The sequence below is a fragment of the Marmota flaviventris genome, chromosome 1 (assembly GCF_047511675.1).
Source record: "Marmota flaviventris isolate mMarFla1 chromosome 1, mMarFla1.hap1, whole genome shotgun sequence".
Lineage (NCBI taxonomy): Eukaryota > Metazoa > Chordata > Mammalia > Rodentia > Sciuridae > Marmota > Marmota flaviventris.
The window spans coordinates 44,587,220-44,606,349 of record NC_092498.1 but is presented as its reverse complement, the minus strand read 5'-3'; the positions used below and the strand labels follow the sequence as shown (position 1 = coordinate 44,606,349).

General features: G+C 36.6%; 1 protein-coding gene across 7 annotated transcripts in view; it reads right to left on the bottom strand.

The window, feature by feature from the left end:
- The window catches only part of St7 (suppression of tumorigenicity 7), a 279,048-nt gene that overhangs the window by 105,437 nt on the left and 154,481 nt on the right, over positions 1 to 19,130 (bottom strand). For all 7 annotated transcript variants that reach the window (XM_071612748.1, XM_071612752.1, XM_071612731.1 and 4 more), the window contains 2 exons: positions 17,522 to 17,604; positions 5,676 to 5,835 (listed from right to left, as the gene is read on the bottom strand). In XM_071612748.1, the coding sequence (XP_071468849.1) occupies positions 5,676 to 5,835; positions 17,522 to 17,604 (243 nt within the window). The remainder of the gene's footprint in view (positions 1 to 5,675; positions 5,836 to 17,521; positions 17,605 to 19,130) is intronic.

Below are 19,130 nucleotides of genomic sequence, written 5' to 3'. Positions count from 1 at the left end.
TAATAGTGAGATTCATTTTGAAAATCATGGAATATAATTTGCTTCATTTCAGTCCCAAGTACTCCTCTTACTTCCTCTCCTCCCTCCTCCATTTCCCTTCCTCTATTCCATTGCTCTTCCTTCTATTTTTTTTTTTTAATTGGTATTTTATAGACACACATAAAATGAAATTAACTGTGGTATACCCATATACATACATAACATAATTTGCTCAATTTCATTCTGCAGTTCCTCCTTCTTCCTGTACCTCCTCCCTTGCCCTCAATCCCCTTCAGCTACTCCACTGAATGGATAAAGAAAATATGGTATCTATACACAATGGAGTTTCACTCAGCCATGAAAAAGAATGAAATTTTGGCATTTGCTGGTAAGTGGATGGACCTGGTGAACATCATCCAAGTGAAATAGGCCAGACCCAGATAGTCAAGAGTCAAATGTTTTTTTCTCATCTGTAGAAACAAGAGCAAAATAAAGAGGAAAAGAGGAGAAGGGGACTCCATGAGTGGGACTAAAGAAAGATTTCTTATAATAAAAACTGACCACTTTTTTCCCCCAAATCTCAAATCTGACAATATTATAAACAGCAGTAGTAGTAATTTTTGTTAGAGTTATAAGCTTAATTGTGTTGATCCTTTCTACAAAAGGGCTTAAAATTACAAGTCATGTTTACCCTTTACCCAAATTAGTAAGAGGCATATGTTAGACCCCTTTTACAAAAGTAAATACTGAAAAGCCAGATAGTATCCCCAAGGTCCACAGCAAATAAGTTGAAAATGCCTGATGTCCAGACTCCTCAACTTTTACCTATGATAAGCAATAAAACTGTCAACCTGAAACACCATATTTGAAAATCCTGTGACTTCCTAATTAAATTTTCCATTAGAGGAATAGTTTTGAAAACTCCTCTGGGCAAATGTTAGTCACTTCAATAATACTGTTAAGCATTTTAGTTCTAAAGTACAATATCATTGGATGTACTCCAATCCTCAAATTAACCCAAGTTAATTTATGGCATGTGATTATGCCTGTATTCATTAGCTTCTAGTACCTCAGACATGAATACCCAATCCTTTGTATCATACAGATCAATTATAAGAAATCCTTAAGAGCAAAAGTCTTCATTTTTTAAAAAAAATGTTTTAAATATTTCACATTTCAAAATAATCATTTTGAAAAAATGATTAGAACTAAAGGCACAAAGTAACATATAGATAGCTTTCAATTCAACAAAATATGTTACTATTTCAAATTCTTTAATGAAATAAGCAAGGGTGTAAGTAAATACAAATTTTGAGCCCATTTTTATTGACCTACTTTATTCAAGATAGCATATTACTTTCTTCAAGAATATTACCAAGATGGTTAAATCTTTAATTTTATCTGTCATATATTTCTCACTGATCATTTCTGACCTAAGTCAATCCACTCTAATAATGTGGAAATTGTGAAATAAGTTCATTAAATAAAAATTTGCCAGCAGCTAAAACTATTTAGGATCTTTACCACTTAGCTAAAAATCTAATCTATAATAAAACATAAATTTTATTGGCAAAGATTTTTGAAAGCTTTAATCAGCATTGGCAAAGACAATTATTTTCAACAAATGTGATAAATTTTGTCTAGTACAAATTGAGTTTGTCTTCATTGAGATTACTAAAGAACAATCCCAAAGGTCATTGACACATGGCAATTTGCAATTTTGCAGAGGGAAATATTTGAAATGCAAGATTCAAATACATGGATGTAAAAGAGTGACTGAGCTAGCAAATAAGCCCAGCTGACCCCGCAGATACATCCTCATGTGCTTGTGGCATTTTCCTTCATCACGTTCACAGAGAACTCAGTTCATCCAGGAGACACTGCCAAACAGCTGTCCTCTGTCTTGATACTTCTGCATGGGCTTCATTTTATTTTCAAACTACATTTGTGATGTAGATATTATTTATTCCCATGTTTCCATATTGAGATACTCAGGCTTAGATATGTTAAATGACATGACCAAGATCACTCACTGTGAAAGTGATGGAGCCAGGATTAGGGCCACATCTGTATGACCTCAGAGGCTATGCTGTCAACCATTGGCCACTGAGCTCTTTTTAAAGATAAGTCAAGTCCAGGCTGGGGTTATAGCTCAGTGCTAGAGTGTTTACATAGAATGTAAGAGGCACTAGGTTAGCCCCTCAGCACCATGAATGAATAAATAAACAAACAAACAAGAGGTATTTTGTCCATCTACAACTAAAAAAAAAATTTTTTTAAACATTAGGTCCATGTCATTTCAGAAATAATGTCATGCATTATAGTACAGGGCTTTAATAACATGATTTTACTTGCTTAATAGTTACATTAAACCTCACTTTTATACCCAGGAGGGTGTGGAGAGGGTTACTTAAATTTTTCAGTTTAAGAACCTGGATTCTGAAGAAAGACTGTCCAGGATATAAGTCATGTGACTTTGGGCCCATGATTTCAGCTTCCCGAAGCAAAAAATGGAGATAATTACAGAACCTGCTTAATGGGGTTGTTGTAAGGATTAAGTGAAATAATATCATGTAAAGCTGATAGCAGGTACCAAGAGTGTTGGTTATTATTGGAACTATATGGCTTCCTAGGGAGAAAAATCGTTCATTCTGTTGTTATGACAGTTTAGGATCTATGAAGAACTTAATGAAGAAACTTCTATGGAGAGAAAAAAAATACATATCTATGAAGAGCTTAATATGTATTTTTTCTCTATATAGAAGTTTCTTCATATCCATTGCTTTGATTTATTACCTTTATTATATCAGTGCTGGAACTGCCTCTAGTGATATAATGAATTTAAAATTCAGAATATACATATTTATGTGGATTAGAATTATTTAGAATTCAGAATCATTAGAATATTTAGAATTTAAAATATCTATCTTATGAAAATTAAGTAAGATTAAAATGAGATAATTTGCGATAGGAAGCCAAATGACTATATCACAGTTTGTCCTAAGATCCAATTCTTTCCAAAATGCTATTAAAGTATTTCTGAGGATTTAAACTTGACTTTGGCAAGGATGCTTAAGTGCTAGAGCACCTTGTACTTTTTCCCAGCATCTGGAAGAAGGTGAATGCTGCAGATCTTTGTCTTCATGGCAACTTATTTGAGAAAAAGGTAAATTATCAAATAGATGCCTACATAAATCTCAATTCATAATGTTATTATGCTGCAAGAATCCCTTCCCTTCAGACAGAGCAGTCGTCCACATTTTAAATCCCTATGCATCATCAGCTCATAAACAGCACTGAATTAAGAAAAGGCAATGAGAAACATGGTATGATAGAAAGATGTATCAGCAGGGTTTATCAGAGACTATACATTTGAAAGAAAAAGAGCAGTTTACTTCTAAACTAAATAAAGCAAAGGAACGCATTAATAAATGTTAACTTTGTTAGACAAATGTTAGATAGTATTAGACAAATATTAGTAACCCAAACATCAAGAGGTGGGAAGACTGAGCCCAAAACATACTTAGACAAGGAAATTCTCATTTTTTGAAAGTAATTATTTAAATATCATTATAAAATCAGATCACCAATACTCTATTATACAGGAAATTAATGGAAATATGAAATGAATTGTAGGCACTCAATAAATAATAATGTAATTGAGTGATAATCAAAAGTTCATTCTTGCCAGATACAGACTAGATACAAATAAAACTGAGAATTCCCACAGTTATTATTGAATACATTTTTTAAATCTTTTTGTTTTATTTTTGAGACTGGGCTGCTCAGTGGTCTAGAATTCATAGGTACCAATAATGATCTTCCCAATGACTTGGGAATACAGGCGCCTGGCTGAATATATTTTTCAAAAGGGCTTAGGTTCTCCTTTATGAAGAATAGCACTGAGATTAACATAATGAATAAGTTTAATCAAGGCATCCACTAAGAAAGAGAGTGAAATTATAGTGGTAACAAGAAGAGTATGAACTCTTTATTACATTAAGGAATATCTAAAGATTTAAACTGGCTAAAGAGAAAGGAAGGACTTAAATGAAAATATAAATGTATTCACAAATGTATTCACTATAAAGAATGCCTTAAATAAGGATGTTTTCTTTTTCAATGTGATAATTTTCTGCAATGTTCTGTGTCACTCAAAGTGTACAGTAACTTGAGTCAGACAACAGCACCTTTAATCCGTGGGGCATTCACAGCAGATGAACAGTGGTAGTGATTATCCACAACTGCTTATGATGATTATGACTGAAAGATCTAGATTCCTCATTAGAAAAACAAGCCACATTTATTAGAGCAGCTGTTAAAGTAATAGTTTACTTTGCTCAGGTCTCTTTCCCTTTCTTTCACAAAGTAGATGAGTTTACAAAGTCCCAAAGAATTTTGTTACCTGGGTGGTGCCAACGCCCATACATGTATCCTTTGGAATGAAATAATGTGTACCGAAAGCTTCCTAGTACCTCTCAGGTGTCAAAATACCACCATTCAAAGTGTCTATTAAAAAGAGTATTGAATCAACATCGGCAACAAAATATATGTACAATGTTCCTCAATGGCTAGACAGTTATGAAATGTGGATTGAGCTGTTGAACAGAGAATGAAAAAAAATCTAGTCTAACTCTTCAACTTCTTTATCCTTCAGGTCTCAGAATTGGTGTCTTTGCCTTCAAGAAGCAATCTCCTTCTCCCAGTTTGGTCCGGGGCCTCCTTGTCTTCTACAGCACTGTATGCTTCCCTCTTACAATCAGAGCACTTATGGCTTTGTTTTCTTCAATAGGCAGAGTGTTCCACTGGGACAAGGACTGACTTTTCATAGTATTCGAAAGAGCCAATACAAAGAAAGGTTCTTACAAAGTACTTAGGAAATGTTTACAGAGTCAATGCAGAGACTCAGTTCAGAGTTGTATTCTTCCCTCTTGTTTTACAAGCAGAGAAAGCACAGATCCTCTTATCTTCTCATTGAAGTGCGAAGATATAATAGATGCTGTGCAAATGCTAAAGATATTAGAACATCTTAAAAATTACAATGCAGTCTGACAAGTGCTACTAAAGGAAAAAATATGAAGGATGAATAAAAGTAGAAAGTGTACACCTAGCAGATAAAGCTTCATAGGAGGTGTGACAGCTGATAGACAGTGATGGGTGAACCAACCCAGGAAAAAAACATTCTAGGCACAGGATCATGGGAAACATGGTGTGTACAAAAAATGAAGTGGCTTCAAGGTAGACACATGAGAAAGGGCATGGACTGTGACAGGTACCAAAGTTGGCAAGATAGATTAAAGCAGCTTGTGCTGTGTGTGCTAAGGAATCAGGGACAGGAGTTTACATTCAATGAAATGGGAACCAAGGCTTTTAAGCAAATGAGTAATCAGATCTAGTTAGACAAATTGTCATAAAAGAAAATGTATCCATTCACTAAAGTTTGAGAAACTACCAGTAATGATGTTGGTCTCTGGTTGAGTACACTGAAATAAATGACCACTAGCTAAAATAAATGGGAGAAAAAGTAAAATTAACAACATACACATTTCCTTTCCCTAGAATGCTTACACCCTACTTTTCTGATAGAGATTTGTCAAATCCTTCAGAAAATTAACTTCATATTTTCCTGAAGCTTAACCCTCAACAGATTCTTGGTATCTCATATTCATAATAATCTTGTAATAAGTTTTCCATACCTGAGACACTCTGCCTGTTGGAATCTGAGTCCCCATTGCTGGAGTTAGAATTGTTGGAGGAGTTGTTGTCAACCCCTCCCAGAAGGGGGCGCAAGTGGCTTACTGAGACTTGTTCAATGAACGATGTTCCGTATTTGCGAAAATACCACCATTCAAATATCTAGAATAGAAAAACAGTAAGGATATTTATATCTCTTTTTACCATTTATGATTTCTGTACATAAAATTTGTTTTCCAATTCTGTCCACCTTCCAAAAATTTACTTAGTTTATCCTAACAGTCAAAGATCTTAATAAAATTAATATACCAATAATATTGAAAGTTCACAAAGTGATTTTCTCTGCTGAAGTCTGGTTTTCAAAAAAGTTATGTAACTATAATCATGGATTAAAAATATTGTATTATTATCCAAAGTACATGTATGAAGACACGAATTGGTGTGGATATATTTTGTATACTACCAGAGATATGAAAAATTGTGCTCTATATGTATAATAAGAACTGTAATGTATTCCACTGTCATATATAAAGAAAAAATATTTTTTAAAAAAACTAAATAGCAGATCACTTTTAAATGTATGTGTATGTGATATGATTTTAAAAGCATGAGAGAGAGAACCCAAATTATAAAATTCAGAATAGCAGTTAATATTTAGCAAAGAGGGATGAACTTGAGGAATAGGGACACACAGCTTCAATGAATTGGTAATATTCTAGGTTTTAAGACTGGTTTGGGATTCTAGGGTCTTTGTGATTAAGCTTTACATCCTACACATGTTATATGTATTCTCATTTATGTACCAATATTTGCATATTTTTAAACCTTGGTTTGCACAATAATAAGGATCTGAAAATGGTAGGAGCCTTGGGAATTGTTCACAGAACTTAATAAATTTGTTTTACTTTTAATATTGAAATTAAAATAAAAATAACAAACACAAAAAAACATTGTTAAGATGTTCTATATTATTTTCCTCCAAATTAATATAATATTCAAATAATAAGATCACGTTAGCTGAAAGACAATGCCAGAAATGAATCCGAGTAAGCCACTTTTCAAAGTATAGCTCACTATAATTCCAATTTTGACATTTTATATTCATGCAAAACCATACTTTCCTAATTTTTTTTTTTTTTTTTGTCCCAGGGCATGAATCCAGAGACACTTAACCACTGAGCCACACATCCCCAGCCCTTTTTAACATTTTGAGACAGGATCTCACTGAGTTGCTTAGTGTCTCAGTAAGTTGCTGAGGCTGCTTTGAATTCTCGATCCTCCTGCTTCAGCCTCCCAAGCTACTGCAATTATAGGCATGCACCTGCCTGAATTTTTAAGAGAAGTCCCCCTCCTCCTTTTTAAAACAAGATCTTAGAGAAATGCTGGTTTTACTGAATAAAATAATAAGAGGCGGGTAGAGACAATGACCCACAACTATAGTCCCAGCTACCTGGCAGGAAGATCACTTGAAACTGAGGAGTTCAAGGCAAGCTTGGACAATATAATGAGACTCTGTCTCAAAAAAAAAAAAAATTAAAATATAAAAAGAGAATGAGAGGGCTGGGGATGTGGCTCAGTGGTAAAGTGCTTGCCTGGCATACATGAGGCCCTGCTTTCAAATCCCCAAGCATGAAAAAAAAAGAGAATGAGAGATCATTTCCTGTATGGATGTCACCCACCTGCTGAAATCAAGCAATGTCCCACTTGTTAAGAAGTATTTTTTTTTAAACGAAAAACAAAAACAAAAACCATTTGCTCTGTACCATTAATGTTTCTTAGTTCTGTAGGTATGAAGAATTGCAAAGCAGAAAAGAAGTAATGTTTATTAATAAAATGAAGGAACAAAGTTAGTTAGTTGACCAGGCTGAAGCCAGGACTTCCTAAGCTGCTACCACTCCATTACCTGCACCCCACCTCTATAGCCAATACTTCCTACCACTGAACAAAGCTGCTCCCTCTCATACTTGCCTCTCCTCCCTTTGACTGGGGACTTGGTCCTTAAGGAGTCAAATTTCTTTCTCAGAATTATTTATTAGAATCCCCTATATCTCAGAAACTTATAGAATAGCTATATTATATTTTAGTACTATAACATGGAAGGTACAATTAACATAGAATTAATTAATTTATCCTTACTTATTTTATAGAAACAGTATTTTGTTATTTGCTCTTGAATAACCTTTAGGCTATTATTTAAAAGCTGATGTTTTGTTGTACCAAAAATTTCTTAAAAGACAAAAAGAACATCTATGAATATGAGAAGAAAATATCAATAAGACCAAATGTTTCCAATCCTATAATAGGACATCTTGATTTAAATTCCAGGGAGTTATTCCTTCCAGCTATTTGAATTTTCACATGTTAAAACATTTAAGTAAACTGGGCACAGATGCACACACCTGTAATCGCAGCTACTTGGAAGGCTATGTCAGGAGGATTGCAAGTTTGAGGCCATCATAAGCAACTTAGAGAGGCCCTGTCTCAACATTTTTTAAAATGCGGTGGGTGTTAGAAATATAGCACAATGGTAGAGCACTTGCTGAGCATATATCCTAGCCCTGGTCCTGGGTTCAATCCTCAGTAAAACAAACATACACACACACACACACACACACACACACACACACACACAGTAACTTCTCTGGGCAAAGAAAGGGCAATAGTATGAAAGTTAAGAAGGGACAGGACCAATCTGTAATGTTTGAAATTCTAGGAATGAGAGATTTTGCTTGAAGGAAAAAAAAGTAAATTTAGAGACCATGGATCCATAAGGGAGTCCATAACCCCAGATGAGTTATTTAAATATCAGTTCCTTCAACTCTGAAGTAGAAATGATATTATTTATCCTCAAGGGTTCTCAATTTTCACACCAACCATATATATATATATATATATATATATATATATATATATATATATATATATATATATATATAAACTACTAAGTACCTGACACATAGTTGGTCCTCAAAAGCAACAGCAAAACTGCCATCTGTTGTCGCAATAATGTACATGCCTCCTATGGCCTATATACACGCACTGCTATGACACACCCTTTTTTTTGCCAGTCCATAGTACAGGTTTATACATCATTGTCTTGCTAGACTGTTAGAGGAAATCCCTGATTAATCATGGTGACAAAGAGTGCAGCTCACCATACAGTCCTGACCTTTCAACAAAGCCTTAAGGAAATCCACACTTTTTCTTCTATTAGAAGGGGAAGAAGACTCCAAAGAACCCAGGCCACTGGTCACAGAGCTAGCAGTGGCTCTCAATTGCTTGTAGGGAAGAGGCTTCTTTGCCCCAACTCTTTGCTCTGTTTTCTATGTCACACTACCAGGGCACCTGCCAGCACTTTATTTGCTCATTCCATTAGGCTCTACTAAGTGTTTCCAACCAGTCATGAGCTAAGTTCCAGGGTTACAAAAATCTGATCCCTGGTCCATGCCACAGACCAACAAATCCTCCCACAGGTTGCTCCTGGCATGCCTGTACTGGTCACAGAGAAAAAAAATGTTGAGATTCTTCAGATTTCTCAGTTCCTCTGGCAGAACCTCAGAATGTCAGTACTAAAACAAACCTTAAAGGACATGTAAAGAGTTCATTTACATTTGAGGAAAATATGTGAGAAAAAACTATCCATCAAGATGCAGACCTGACCAAATCACGCATCTAATTAAACAGCCTTGGCCTGGAGTTCCAGCTCTCTGCCATCACCTTATCAGGACTCTTTTTAGAATGTCTTTGCTTCATGTAAACAACACTGATAATTGTAGCCTACTATTTCCCTTTAAGTTCCCTCTGACACATTCTCTCTGTGCTTTGTTGTTATAAAAACCAATCCAGAAGTAGTCTATAAAGTGGTACTAGATAATTCATCGGAGGAGCAAATGACTCATTTAACTGGACATTTGCATTATAATAGAATAGACCTTTCACCCAGTATTTCTAATGCAGGAATTAATAGACCTTAGTAAAGACTGGGTTATTCAGGCAGCTGTGATGGGGAATAGAGGGTTTCTCAGGCTGTCATATTATATCAGGAGTATTGTCCTTGCTGTGCACAGGGGACACTAGTATAAAAAGGACCCCTGTCCTTCTGGGATTTGCTGAATAACTTGCAAAGGAAGATTTGAAACCTTCTGAAACTTCAAACCACATCTTATAATGTAAGGTCTTAGTATAACTATCTTCTCCTTATCCAGAAACACATCAGATTTTGGATGAGCACCTAGAACTATTTTAGAAAAACTACACCGATCCAAATGGGAATACAGTGTTATTTAATGAACACATTTGGTGTCACTTTGAATTCTTTTCCTTGATGCATACCTACAATGTGAACAGTAAAGCTCTCATAAACAAACTGAGGTTTTAAAAGTAGTTATTGGACAAGTTAGTAGCTTACTGGGCCTGCCACAGAGGAATAAAAAACCTTTCTAATCTGCCAGATAACCAAAAACTTAAATGTATGCATTTCATAGACTGAAAACCTTAATTTCTCCAGTACTGTTATTCTTACTCATGCTCCATTTGAAAACTTATACAGATCAAGTAATATAAGAATTAAAAAGTATCATCTGGGTTTGGCATTTGGGAAATCAACAGTGACCTACCAGCTAGTTTAAAGGTAAAAGGCCTTTAAATGAGAAAACTTGGTTTTGTGACTTGGTTGGTCCTATTGTTTCTCTGAAACTCAGTCTTCTCATGTATAAAATAAAGTCAGAGAAAGCACTCAACTAATTCTGGATGAGAGAAGGGAGAGAGGGATGATTAGAAGACCTGATGGTGGATGCTGGAAGGTTGACAGGATGATAAGGGTGGATGATAAGGGATGCTCTGGTTGATGTTATGGGATACTCTCTGAAGCAACAACAGAATCATGGGAAGTTTTGTGTTTATTTTGCTTGTTGAAAAAGAGGTTCACACATATTTGTGGAAGAGGAAAGAATTCAGTGAAAAGAGAAACTGAAGGTGGAAAAAGGTACAAATGACCAGGAGGCATAATGCCAAAGTCCCGGGAAGCATATTTGCCCTACCTCAAAAAGTAACCTACAATGGAAAGTGGGCAGTGATTTGAGCTGTTACACACGTAATAAGGCAACAAAGGGGGAGCTGGGGCTGTAGCCCAGGGGCAGAGCCTTTCCCTAGCATGTGTGAGGCACTGGCTTCGAGCCGTAGCACCACATAAAAATAAATAAATAAATAAAATAAAGGCATTTTTTCCATCTACAACTACAAAAATAATTTTTTTAAAGAAGGCAACAAAGGAGATAAAGTTGGATGACACTGATCTCTGAGGAGGTACAGCTACGGCTTATCTTCTGGGAATGAGGGACATGAGGGTAGAGTCAGAAATCGGAGGGTTGAGGAAGTGGTTTGGACCTATACCTTGCAGGGCAGGGCTTCAAGCCAGGGCCCAAGTAACATTTAAAACAAAGAGGTTTTTGACAAGGACCTAGTTACAAATGCCCAGTGATCACCTCCATTACTATTTGACAGAAGCTGAGAGGATGACCAAGGAGTACTGGAGCTTAGGGCAGAGATTCAGGTTTGTAGCCAGCAGAAGGTGCAAACTGGTTTCATTTTTACCTGCAAGAAGGGAACAAAAATCTGGCAAAGAAACATAAGCAAAGCATTTCCATCCATCATGCAGACTGCAAAATCTGAGTCTTCCCTGAAGATGCCTAGATTCTTCTCAACCAACAAGACTTCTTCCTTAGAACTGTGTGCTCTCTGCATACAACACGTCTTTTATGAGTCAGGGACTTTCCTAGACCCTACATCGCATTAAAAAATGCTTCAAGATTCCCACATAGCAGAACCTTAGTAATTCTACATCAATTCCAATAAATCTATGGGAAATGCAAAATGTCAAAGTCTGAAATTGGCTAACTGCTTCCTAAGAATTAACGTAGATGGTGATGTTGCAGGAGAATCTGCAAAGTGATGAGAGAGATGGATGTGGAAATAGGAAACTTTCTGGCAGTCTAATCTCAGACAGTAAGACTCCAGACTGACACCTGCTCCCAGTCTTCAAAGCACATCTAGTGGCAGTGTTTTTAGGAAGAAGGAGACCATCTGAGCTTGAATCAGATAAACAAAGGCAATTAGCATACATTATAGTAATATCTGTAAACATTTTAAATTTCTTTTCAAATTCTGAAATTTATTCTTCATATCCAGTGACTCTTTCAAAGTCCTATGTCTTTGAATATCTTTCAAAGAAAGACATTTCCTTCCTTCCTTCCTTCCTTCCTTCCTTCCTTCCTTCCTTCCTTCCTTCCTTCCTTCCTCCCTTCCTCCCTCCCTCCCTCCCTTCCTTCTGTGCTGGGGATGCACTTTACTATTGAGCTACATTCCACTCCTTTTTTATTTTGAGTCAGGGTCTCACTAGATTGCTGTGACTGGCCTTGAACACACAACCCACCTACCTTAACTTCCAAATTTGTTGAGATTACAGTTGTGTGTCACTGGCTAATGATGAACATAACTTTAAAATGAAATTTTAAATCTTCAGCTTCTCTATGTTTTGCTTAAGAATGCTGAATGGCTATCAAGTGGGTCTTGGCATTCTACTTCCCAGATGTTAATCAGACCCTTCTTAGCCACTGGTTAACCTAAACAGTTGTGGGTCTATGTGAAGAACTGGCATTCATGCCCTTCTATCCCCATTCCTGGCTACCTGTTGCAAAGGATTTACAAAAAGAGAAAAGAGGAAGGTGAGGCTCTCTTCGGTCAAAAACCAAGGATCTATCTCTACTTCAGTGTCTGCATGTTCACAAGATGATGTTTTTTCATTGTAGCATCCATTTCTGTGGTCTGATAGGGAAGATCACTCTCCTTGGGGTCATGGAAAACTGGAAGAAAGAACTGGGAGAAGCTGGCCTGTGTCACTTGCCCCAAGCCCTGCTAGCTCATGCTGTGGTGGGACCTTTCCTCTAGAAGGTTCCTCTTCTAGAGATTGTGATTCAAGTGGTGTTCAGAATCCATCATTTTAAACAAGCTCCCCAAATAATTCTGATGCAGTTAATTCGTTAATTCACTGGATCTTCTGTGTAATCAACACATATTCTTTGTATGTGCAGGGTATACAGTAGTACACAAAACCAGAAATATAGCCCCTGCGTTAGTGATACTTCTGATCTAGAAAGAAAGAGGATGGCATAAACAAAATAAAGTTGTAAATTGTGCTAAATGTTGTTCTATGTTCTAGACTGGCCAAATCTGACCTAATGCATGGCCAAATAGGAAAAAGAAAAGAAAAAAATTTCTCCTTGTGAGAAGGTTGTAGTCTTCCTTTTGGTCTCTTTCTTCTTTTTCTTTCCTTTTTATCTTTCTTCCTCAGCCCACTCCTCTCTTTTATATCTGCCTGGCCCATTTCTGTGGGCCTATTAAAATGAAAATATCAACTGCTACAACCTGCTACTACACACCTTCCTAAGCAACACTTTTATGAGGCTAAATGATGCTATAGCAAAGTGGTGGACACTTAAATTCTAGTCTACATTCTACCTTTACCTAGAAGGTAACCTGAGTAAGTAATTTCTGGATGCCTATTCCTTAGGTCTTTACTGGTTTATTGGATGGCTTCTGAGGGTTCCTGCCTCAGCCCCACACTTGAAGGGATTTCAAACCTCCACATTTGTGCTTGAATGTAATCTGAAAAACAAACAGGCAGTTTTGTCCCATCATCTGCCACTGATTTTTTCATCTTCCTCACTTCTGCCGAGGAAGTATCTAATGGTTGACTGGATCCATTGAAATGTTCCTCATAGACTGTGACAGGCATCTGTCTGCTTTCTCTGCCTGGCACTTGGTCTCCTGCAGAGATTCATTAGTTTTCATGGTGAACCCAAGAAATGAGCCTCAGTTTCTCTCACAACCTGCACATCCTGCTGCCACAGGGCTGCCGTAGCATCTCTTTCATACTACGGAACCAAGAGACAACACATTTCATAGTTGACAGAGCTCTAAGAGCCCTTCTAATCAAGTCTTTTTTATGCTTAGCTCCAGAATCTCTGTCATTTGGATGACTCATATTAAAATACTACTTGAAATGCAGGTCAAGTTCTTTAGATGGATGAAAAAGAGTTGAAAGGAGCTGTAACAATCTCCTAGCCTCACTTCCTTACTTAGGAACAGAACGCAAAATAGGGCATGGTCAGAGAGATCTGAATTCAGATATCACCATTTATCTGCTCTAAAACCTTGGTCAAATTACTTAATCATTGTGTCTGTTTATATTCAACACCATAAAGACACAGGTTACATCTACCATTTAGAATTTCAATGATAACTAAGCAAAATAATATATGCAAACCATTTAACACAATACCTGGCATAGAGTGGGAACTCAACACATGGACCTTTTGCTACAATTGATTCCTACCCAATTGTCTTTATCTCTTTTGCCACCCTCTTAAAAACAGACTTATTTTATATCAAATGCACGAACTTACTATTTTATTTGCTATTCTCATTTTCTTTCCTTTTTGTTCTTGATTCTGACTTTTAAAAATTATGCCTTGCATGACTTTTTTTAATAACTCTCTGTATTTAATGTATACATGCAAATCTCCTTTATTAACTTGTATATAGGCATGCTCCTATATACAAGTTTATAGGGATAAAGGGATCTATGTATAAATGTCAATTCAATATAAAGCAATTTCTCCATTTTACTGTCTTTTAAAAAAAAATTAAGAGGACCACTTTCCCTACCTATCCACCTTACCACTGTCAAAAGCAAAAAGGAAACACAGAAATGTTCTCCACTGAAATAAGTATAGCCTGAAGAGGCTTTTTCAAACAAGCGACATGTTCTTGCTAGCAGAAACAAGATTAAATTGGCAGGTTGGAGTGTGAGGACAGGTGCGGTTCCTGTGGCTGGAGCTGGTTGGGGACAGGAAAGATTGTGCCAAGCAGGCAGAGGGCAGCTTAAAGTCTGAAAGGGAGAGAGCTGCCTGGATGGTCACAGGAACCAAAAGAGAGGCATTAGAGAGGTGGTTTATGAAACTCACTACTGCATTTGGCTTGTGAAATGAGAGCTACCAGTGATATCTAATAAAATATACACTTACATTTAAATTTGTTAGTGTAAAAGAGAGCAGCATTTGCCAAATGAATTTTATTTTTATGTATATTTGTTCAGTTAGTTAACTTCTGCTACACAGATAAAATGTCAGGTTTTTACCTCTCTTCTCCTAAGACATCAGATGGTATGATAGTTCTGCCTCCAGCATAGGAATCCTGAGGTCCCTAAACAAGGAATTTCCCCTGAGGGGTATCCACTCACAGCAGGCTCTCAGAACATTGCTCAGGGGAGAGTAGTTAGGTAATTGTTTCCCCAGGGCCAGGAAACGAAGTGCTAAGCATTCTATGCATATAGCTATTTTGCAAAGCACCTGATCATTTACCTGGTGCTGCCTCTCCAGTAGAAAAGAATAGTGGCTGCATAGAAAACTCACCCTGGGTTCATTTCAGGGCCTAGTAAAGCTGAGTCAAAGGCTAGTGTCAAGAATCTCTAAAGCATGAGCTGAAAGTTATCAAGAGCTATTGCCACACACGGCAATTACTGTACTTTCAGTACAGGCCAGCAGTTTTGAGAAAGACCTTTAGAAATCTTCCTACAAGAGAGATTTTCCTCTACTCAAAGTTTCCCATCAGTCAGGAGTATCCTCTGCTTCCAGAAAACGCCTCAAGTCAATGTACCTAAGACAGCCTGATAGTGATGGTCCAGTTTCAGCAAGCTGCACCTCATGCTGGAGAATGCCTTGCCAGCTAGGTATGCTAGGGTGGCCACAGACACCATTGAGGGAAATCCAAAATCTCTTTATTGCTGAGGGGACTCTGTCATCCCTGGGTCAGAAGGAAAAAAATGACCACTAGGCCTGATGCACCAGAGTGAAAGAAAATATACCACATTGTGACAATTAATTTAGAGCCTATGATACAAAACCATGATATTGCTAGAATAAAAGCTGGGCCTGCATTTTTGCAGGAGGCTAGAAAAACAGTGGAAACAATCAGAAAGCCAGTAGTGACAGTGATAAAAGCACAGGTTGCTAGTGTGACTTAAGGCAGGTACACACTTTCCTATTCTACCCATTCAACTAACTTGTAAATAAAATGGAAACAACACTAGCACTTACCTTACTGTAGTGCTGGGAAGAGTAAATGGGTTCACATGGAAAGTGCTTTAGGTCAGCCCAAGAAGGCAAGGGTCTTAAATATCCCAAGAAGAAGAAGCACAAACTAAAGCCTACCTCACCACATCAGAAAGAGTTAGTGATTTCAGTATACAATTGTATCAAAATTAAAAAAAAAAAGTCACTTTGTTTTCTATTTGTTTAATAAAAAAATATTTTAAGATGTTTTAGGAAAAAATATTAAATATTTTTTAAAATATGACTACTCGAAGGGAGCTTGTAATACCTCTCCCATCCCCCCAAAATTAGATATGCTAAAAGATTGCCTTATTTTCAGAAGATACTTACTAAGAATTTGCCAAGCATGTAAAAACATTTTCTAAGTCTGAATTCTACTCAGTCTACTTAAGAAGACTAGTGGAACCAGATATAGTGGCACTCACATGTAATCCCAGCTATCAGGAAGCTGAGGCAGGTGTGTCTCAAGCTTTATGGTACCTCCCCTCACTTTGGGTTGGTTTTTGCAGCCAGTGCTGAGCTTTCTATTTGTATTTTCACTCATGTATCTATACTGAATGATTCTTGCTGATATTCTTCACATTCCTGGCTCAATAACATCAACTCTAAACATCTCATGTCCGAGTTCAGCGGTGCATGTGATAAAACACAGCAAGGTGAGCCTTAATATGCTGTCATCACAAATAGATGTTCCTACACACCTTCCCTTCCATCTTCCATCTGCTTGGAGCTTTCTTCCCTGTATCCCTGTCTCCAACTTTTTTCTCTGGTTCCTCATAAGCTCAAGTTTCTGAAATCCCATATTATTCTAGGTCCATTTGTGCTCTTTGCTCCACGTCTTTGTACCCTTCTGCTTGAAAACTTTTGTTTTCCTCTTTTTTGTCCATTTTTCTCAGCATCAACTCTGTAATATTTTTCTTGTGCCAGTTTCTATAATAATCAATAAAGGTTATGTGTATGAAAAAAAAAATCTATATGAAACTTCATTCTCCTTAAATAGCAATTATGTTAGAGAAGTTCCACCAAGTTTAGATGTATATACATTTGAGGTTACTAAAATGAACTATTAGATATAATTTTGCACACCTGCAACTATTGGAACAAAAGGATATGCATAATATTATATTACTTTTTGCCTTCTGGAGATTTTTTAAAAGGAGGCAATAAAGAAAGAAATGTAAATTTTGAGAGAGAGAAAAAAAAAACAAGAGAAAGGCAAAAAAAAAAAAAGCTTAGAATTGACACAATTTATTTAAATGCATTTAAAGAAACTGAGCTATGATCTATATTTCTACTGATGTTGATTATGTTCAATAATCCATTTTCATGAGGGTTATGGAAAAAATTTTCATTGAACTGAGTAGCATTAATTTTATAATTTCTTAAACATTAGAGTTTGACATAGATTTGTGCTTTCCCTGATTTTCTATTTTATTTACATTTGTTTTAACTTTTCAACAAAATTAACATATGATTGCACAAATACCATATCTCAAATATCTCAAAAGTATGTAACCTGGGTAGTAAAAATCTTAAGTCCATCCACTGAGCATTTACAAGTGTGCAAGATGATCACTGCAAACTGCTATTGTATATTCTTCCAAATTTTTTTCTTGTACACGTACTACCATATTTTAGTAATCAGTACATTTTTCAGTGGGAAGGATTGCATCACTTACCAAAATAAGCCCTGATATTAGTGAAGAAGTACCAGTCAGGGCCACGTAGAACTTCGGTGTTAATGTGTTCAAAAACATGCTCACTGAAAGAAAAAAAGAGAGAGAGAGAGAGAGAGAGAGAGAGAGAGAGAGAGAGAGAGAAGGAATATGTGAATATGTAAGTAAAACAAATCTCTTCTTTTTTCTTTCTGGTGAAATCACTTGTTTCTAACTACAAGAATTCTTAGAACTATACCAAAATCCCATTAAAATGGCAAACCATTACATAGGTCAGAAAACCCGGTGTTAAATTATACTTATGGCTGGAAAAAAGCTTTATGTAAGAAAAAAGAGCAACTTTTTAATTTCTATCTCCCCAAACTATTGTGCATGCTTTCCATGGATTCACAACTCCTAAAGGGTTTAATCAAAGTTGGTTACTGAAACTGTCAGTCAAAAGGGGAAGGTGCTCCTTTGTGTGTGTGTGGGACCTGAAAATCAGGGCCCTTGGCAAGACAACAAGCATTATTTCAACCTCAGAACAAACGGAATCAACTATATCAAAATGCTAAATAGTAATTAAAGACTATAGTATTATGATTATCCCTATGCAGGAATAGCAAATTGAAAAAGTTTGCAAATATCACTAAGTTTTTCCAACTTACTTAAAAGGTTGTTAGACTACTTAAGAAAATGATCAAGCTCAATTTAAAAAAAAAAAAAAAAGAGAGAGAGAGATGAAATAAAACCATTAAAAATGACCTTCCAGCTGGGTTTGTAGCTCAGTGGGAGAGCACATGCCTAACATGTGTGAGGCACTATGTTCAATTCTCAGCACTGCATATAAATAAAGATCCATTAACAATAAAAAATACTTTAAAAAAAATACTTTTAAAAAAATGATCTTCCTTCCAAGACTCTGTTCACACCAACTACAGAGTTAATCAGGTTACTCATTAACTGTATATTTTATAAATATATTTTAATTTATTGTCATTTTCTGTTAGATACTGCACAAAACTGATTATTTCCAAAACAATAACAGATATCATGTTTTTACAACAATATTCATATTTGTTTACTGCTTTTTTTGTGGAAAGAATCACATCCAATCTGATTTCACAATGAACTTCCTTAGAAGTAGGACTGCCCCAAGTTCAGCCCAGAAAGCAAAGTAATATCACCAAAATGAATGCAGATCCTACATTCATTCATTTAACAAATCCTTTTCTGTGTTTATGTATGAGAACATGGATAAAAAAAAAAAAAATGAAAGACTGAACCATAGTTCCCACCATCTAGAAGTCCACAATGCAGTTGGGAAACACACAAGTAAAGAAGTAACTGCTATAAAGTTTGATAAGTGCACAGACAGGCCCTATGCACAGGATGTTATAAAAACACATAAAAGAAATGCACCCCAGAGAGCAGGCCCAACGGCCTGCTGAGGGGCAGAGCCACCCCCCACCCCCCGCGCCTGCCAGGTAGGCGGAACTGTGACCACCAACAGAAAAGGCCCAGTGGCCCGCGGCGGGACAGAGCTTCCAATCACTCCTGCAAGGTAGGTGGGCCTGCGACCCACCAGCAGAAGAGGAACAGCGGCCTGCTGAGAGGCAGAGCCGCCCCCTCC